Source organism: Bison bison, unplaced genomic scaffold, assembly GCF_000754665.1.
Source record: "Bison bison bison isolate TAMUID 2011002044 unplaced genomic scaffold, Bison_UMD1.0 scf7180017864472, whole genome shotgun sequence".
Classification (NCBI taxonomy): domain Eukaryota; kingdom Metazoa; phylum Chordata; class Mammalia; order Artiodactyla; family Bovidae; genus Bison; species Bison bison.
In genome coordinates, this window is record NW_011495033.1 from 10,450,025 (window position 1) to 10,455,643 (window position 5,619).

General features: G+C 37.9%; 1 protein-coding gene across 1 annotated transcript in view; it reads left to right on the forward strand.

Moving 5' to 3' along the window:
• ACACA (acetyl-CoA carboxylase alpha) overlaps window positions 1-5,619 on the forward strand; it is a 288,539-nt gene that overhangs the window by 106,898 nt on the left and 176,022 nt on the right. The window contains 1 exon segment of the mRNA XM_010861548.1: window positions 2,680-2,790. Coding sequence (XP_010859850.1) covers window positions 2,680-2,790 — 111 coding nt within the window.

Consider the following 5,619-nt stretch of genomic DNA (forward strand, 5'->3'; position numbering starts at 1 on the left):
GTGAGTGTGTGTGTGTGTGTGTGTGTGTGTGTGTGGGTGTGTGGTGGAGTTAGGGGCAAACCGCTTTTTTGCCCCGCTTGAGTTCAGAACCAAGAACCCTGGCAGACAGAGATCAAAATGTCAGCTTTAATACGAACAGATATGGTGATGAAAATGTCCTAACTGTGCAGCAACAATCAGATTCGTAAAGTGAACATCAGTTAAGCAGGCTCACTCACTGGTTACTGGCAATGTGAGTAATCACAGAGACGGCTTTTGCCATTTAGTTTATTGTATGACTGAGAGCTGAGAAAGAACATGTGTTCTGTGTAGTGGGCTGATATCAAAGGGGAAAAGGCTGAGCTATACATGCTCAGTTTCTCCTTCCAAACTGACAGATCAGAGTTCATTCTTTTTGCTTTGGAGAGGAGTGAGGGAGGGAGCTGATAGAGGCTGAAACTGTTCTTCTAATTATTGTCTGTCTATGTAGAAACATGCACCGAAGCAAAAGGAGATCTTTTCTTCAACAGTATTTTTTCTTTCCTTCACAGTCCCCTCCAGTTATTTCTCCTTTCACTTTTTAACTAGTTGGAAGTGTCAGTTATGCCACCAGGGAGATGATCAAAGAGCTATATTTTAGAAAAGCAAGCTACTCATGTTTGACTCATCTGCAATAAATTCAAGAGGAATGGTGCATATTCAACTGATTTTGCTCTGTTGCTTGCATTTCAAGTTAAGCATCCTGTAACCTCCTTAATAGGAAGAATTAATGTTTCCAATTGAATTGCTGATGTATGTCCTATTTGCTATAATTTGCAAAAGAGTAGAAACCCTTTGTAGGGAATTAGCTATATTGCTTATCAGTTAAAATTCCTTTTTTTCCTGGTTATAATATAAACATAAAATTTTTGCCAGCCTTTTTTGGTTCATAGATTCATTTAATGACAGTCTTTATTAATAGGTTCCCATAACTATAACTGTTACAATAGTTATGAAATTAGGGTCTTACCATATATATTGTTTTTATAATCCAAGATTTCTTCTTCCTATATATAAGAATTTTCCTCGTGGCATTAAAATTTTTCTAAAATACTTTAAATGGATGACCTGTGTCTAGAACTTATGTATGTATTTTAAAGGCCTGCCTTGTTCTTATATCATGTGGGCTCTCCTATTTTTTAGTCTTTCCCACATTTGTGCCTGCTTCTTCAATCATTTATCACCCACTGACTGAGTTCATGCTGATTTTGCTTGTAAGCATAGAAGTTAAGAGAATTTAGAAGAAATGGGACTATGAAGGATTTTCATGCCTAAAACTACTGACAAAAATTAAAATGGTCTTTTTCTGGTGACACATTTTTTAGATGTTTTTATAATGTAAACTATATAAGACTGGAATGTTTCAACAAAGGAATGACTCAGTTGTTTTAAACTTTTGGTTAACTTTTCCCCAATCTGCTTTTTGCCTTAGCTACAATGTGGATATCTTCCATATTATTACATGTAAAGGCTACCTCAGACCTTTTAGTAATAGCATAGCAATCTAATAAATAGGTATATCTTGACTTAATTGGCTCCTTGCTTAATGGATATATAATTAAATATTCGAAAAGTTTTGGGATCATCTCATAAAATACTGTAAATATGAAAAGCACATTTAGGGCATTTGTTTAAAATTAGTTTTCTGACTATTAATGTTTTGGTATCTTGTTATTTTTATCTTTTATAAAAAGTCAAGTGAGAAAAAATTTCTGGATATGTGAGAATCCTGATTTGTTGAGTCTTCTATGTTGTCAGAAGATCAGAAGCTGTGCTGAGGTGGTCAGCTTATATTAAGTGAACTGCCTGTGTTTTCTTTGTCTTTTTTAAAACGAAAAGTTATGGAACAAAGAAAATGTACACTTTGGTAAATTTTTAAGAAATAAAAATTATGGTTAAGGCACAAATTCTTGCATATTATAAGAAATTCTAATAATACAGTAATATATACAGTAAAAAGTGAAAGTTTATATCTACTCATCTTCCCTTTATAAATCACCAGTGGTCGATAGTCTAGACTTGTTTTTTTGTACTTACATATGTAAGTGTATGAATGTGTACATAATTTTATATATATATATATGTACATATATATATATGTGTGTGTGTGTGTGTGTATATATATAGTTTTACTTTGTTTTTGACCTATATGGGATTATTTTAGATTGAACCATACAAAATTGCCAATATAGAACCATTTTTTACCTACCAAAAAGTACAGTTTCTTTTGGGACTTTTCTGGTGGTCCAGTGGTTAAGAGTCTGCCTTGCAATGCAGGGGACTTTGTTTTGATCCCTGGTCAGGGAACTAAGGGCCCACGTGCCACAGAGCAACTGAGCCCACATACCACAGCCAGAGAGTCCATGGGCCACAGTGAAAGACCCCACATGCCACATCTGAGACCCATCACTGTTGAATAAATAAAGAAGTATTTTTTAAAAAAGGACAAACACAGTTTCTTTTGGATCAATCCATTACTGCAAATACTATTCTGGTACTTCTTTTCTCATCTAATACCATATCTTCAGGATCTTTCTATTTTAATGTATATATATTAATAGACCTACCAGATGACAGCATTTTTTTAAAGGGAGAAAATGCCAGTTTTCTCCTTCTCTACTAATACCATTCTCACTTCAATTTTTCTCTTTCTTCTTGAAGGCAGCGGAGGAAGTTGGATATCCAGTAATGATCAAGGCCTCAGAAGGAGGAGGAGGGAAGGGAATCAGAAAAGTCAACAATGCAGATGACTTCCCTAACCTCTTCAGACAGGTGGAGTACAAGTTGTTGTTCTTTATTTGAACTAATATGTATATTAGAGATATGTGATTTAATTCACACTATAATTTGGATGTCCAGAAAATATTTAAATTTTTTGTTTGTAACTAATCTAATCATTCGCTTTAACCTCTACCTTCTTAGTAGCAGGGGGAAAAAATATCAGTGAAATGTCCAATTCAATCTAAGGTTTTATTCATTTAGCTAATTCAAGCAGTCATTATTCTGTCTTATGTAAAACTGCTCAGTTTCTCAGATAGCTCTTCCCTATTTGATTTGTATGGCTCATAGGCCTTCCTAGTAACAAGGAAGAGTCAGTACCTTCCTATGTTTTTGTGCCCTGCTTGTGCTGACATCTTAGATAAAGTGTGTAGAATGGTTAATTCCTGATCTGGATGCTCTTGGCTTGGCCTCACTCAGGCTCTCTGAAATTAAGTAATACTGAAAATTCTCCAAGCTAGGCTTCAACAGTACATAAACTGAGAACATCCAGATGTCCAAGCTGGATTTAGAAAAGGCAGAGGAACCAGAGATCAAATGGCCAACATCTGCAGGATCATAGAAAAAGCAAGAGAGTTCCAGAAAAACATCTACTTCTGCTTCATTGATTATGCCAAAGCCTTTGACTATGTGGATCACAACAAACTGGAAAATTCTTCAACAGATGGGAATACCAGACCACCTCACCTGCCTCCTCAAAATCTGTATGCAGGTTAAGAAGCAACAGTTAGAACCAGACATGGAACAATGGACTGGTTACACATTGGGAAAGGAATACATCAAGGCTATATATTGTTACCTTGCTTATTTAACTTATATGCAGAGTACATCTTGCGAAATGCTGGACTGGATGAGGCACAAGCTGGAATCAAGATTGCAGGGAGAAATATCAACCTCAGATATGCAGATGATACCACCCTTATGGCCAAAATTGAAGACGAACTAAAGGGCCTCTTGGTGAAGGTGAAAGAGTGAGTGAAAAAGCTGGCTTAAAACTCCACATTCAAAAAACTAAGATCATGGCATCTGGTCCCATCACCTCATGGGAAATAGATGGGGAAACAGTGGAAACAGTGACAGACTTTATGTTCTTGGGCTCCAAAATCACTGCAGATGGTGATTGTGGCCATGAAATTAGAAGACGCTTGTTCCTTGGAAGACAAACTATGACCAACCTAGACAGCAAATTAAAAAGCAGAGACATTACTTTACCGGCAAGGGTCCGTCTAGTCAAAGCTATGTTTTTTCCAGTAGTCATGTATGGATGTGAGAGCTGGACCATAAAGCAAGCTGAGTGCTGAAGGATTGATGCTTTTGAACTGTGGTGTTGGAGAAGACTCTTGAGAGTCCCTTGGACAGCAGGAAGATCAAACCAGTTCTGAATATTCAAGTTCTGAATATTCACTGAAAGGATTGATGATGAAGCTCCAATACTTTGGCCACCTGATGCAAAGAACTGACTCGTTAGAAAAAACCCTGATGCTAGGAAAGATTGAGGGCAGGAGGAGATGGGGGTGACAGAAGATGAGATGGTTGGATGGCATCACTGACTCAATGTACATGAGTTTGAGTAAGCTCCCAGAGTTGGTGATGGACAGGGAAGCCTAGTGTACTACAGTCCGTGGGGTCGCAAAAAGTTGAGCAGGACTGAGCAACTGAACTGAACTGAAAATTAAGTCAATAGAGGGGTTTAATGGCATCTTAGATGCAACTGAAGAAATAATTAGCAACTGGAAGGCAAGTCAGAAGAAAGCTCAGACTGAAGCATGAAGAGACAAAAAGGATGAAAAATACAGAAAAGAGCTTGTGAGAGATTATTTGCAAAGATGACCATGATATCTCTTTCCATCCCTATATACACTTCCTTTATAGTATGATTTTGCCTTCTTCCCATGAAGAAATAGTGACTTTTTTTCCTTCCACCCTTTGAGTTTTGGTTGACCTTGTGACTTGTGTTGGTTGACCAATAGAATACAGTAGAAATGGTGACTAGTTTCAAAACCAAAGCTGCAAGTGGTTTCTGGCTTCTGCCCTTGGCCTTTTGGAATGAACCTCAGACTCGCCTTGTGAAGAGCATAGTCTAGGCTTCTGGAAAAAGAGAGGCCACACAAAGCAGAGATGAATTGTCTCATCTGAGGCTTCCTAGACCTGACAGTTTCATCTATACCTTTGAGACATGTACATGAGTTCATATTAAACCTTCCAAGCTTAGTTAAGTTGCTAGATGGCTAACTCCCTGAATGGCTCCTAGCCAAGATCAGCAGAAGAACTGCCCAACTGGGCCCAGCTCAAATTGCTGTAAGCAAAGTGGTTAGTGCCCTAAGTCACTGAAATTTTGGTGGTTTGGTAGGCATCAATGCATAACTGACCTAAAAACTGATACCTAAAGGTGTAATGCTGCCCTGGCAAAAAAAGTAACTAAACTACCGCACAATTGCACTCACCTCACATGCTAGTAAAGTAATGCTCAAAATTCTCCAAGCCAGGCTTCGGCAGTACGTGAACCGTGAACTTCCAGATGTTCAAGCTGGTTTTAGAAAAGGCAGAGGAACCAGAGATCAAATTGCCAACATCCGCTGGATCATAGAAAAAGCAAGAGAGTTCCAGAAAAACATCTATTTCTGCTTTATTGACTATGCCAAAGCCTTTGACTGTGTGGATCACAATAAACTGTGGAAAATTCTGAAAGAGATGGGAATACCAGACCACCTGACCTGCCTCTTGAGAAACCTATATGCAGATCAGGAAGCAACAGTTAGAACTGGACATGGAACAACAGACTGGTTCCAAATAGGAAAAGGAGTACGTCAAGGCTGTATATCT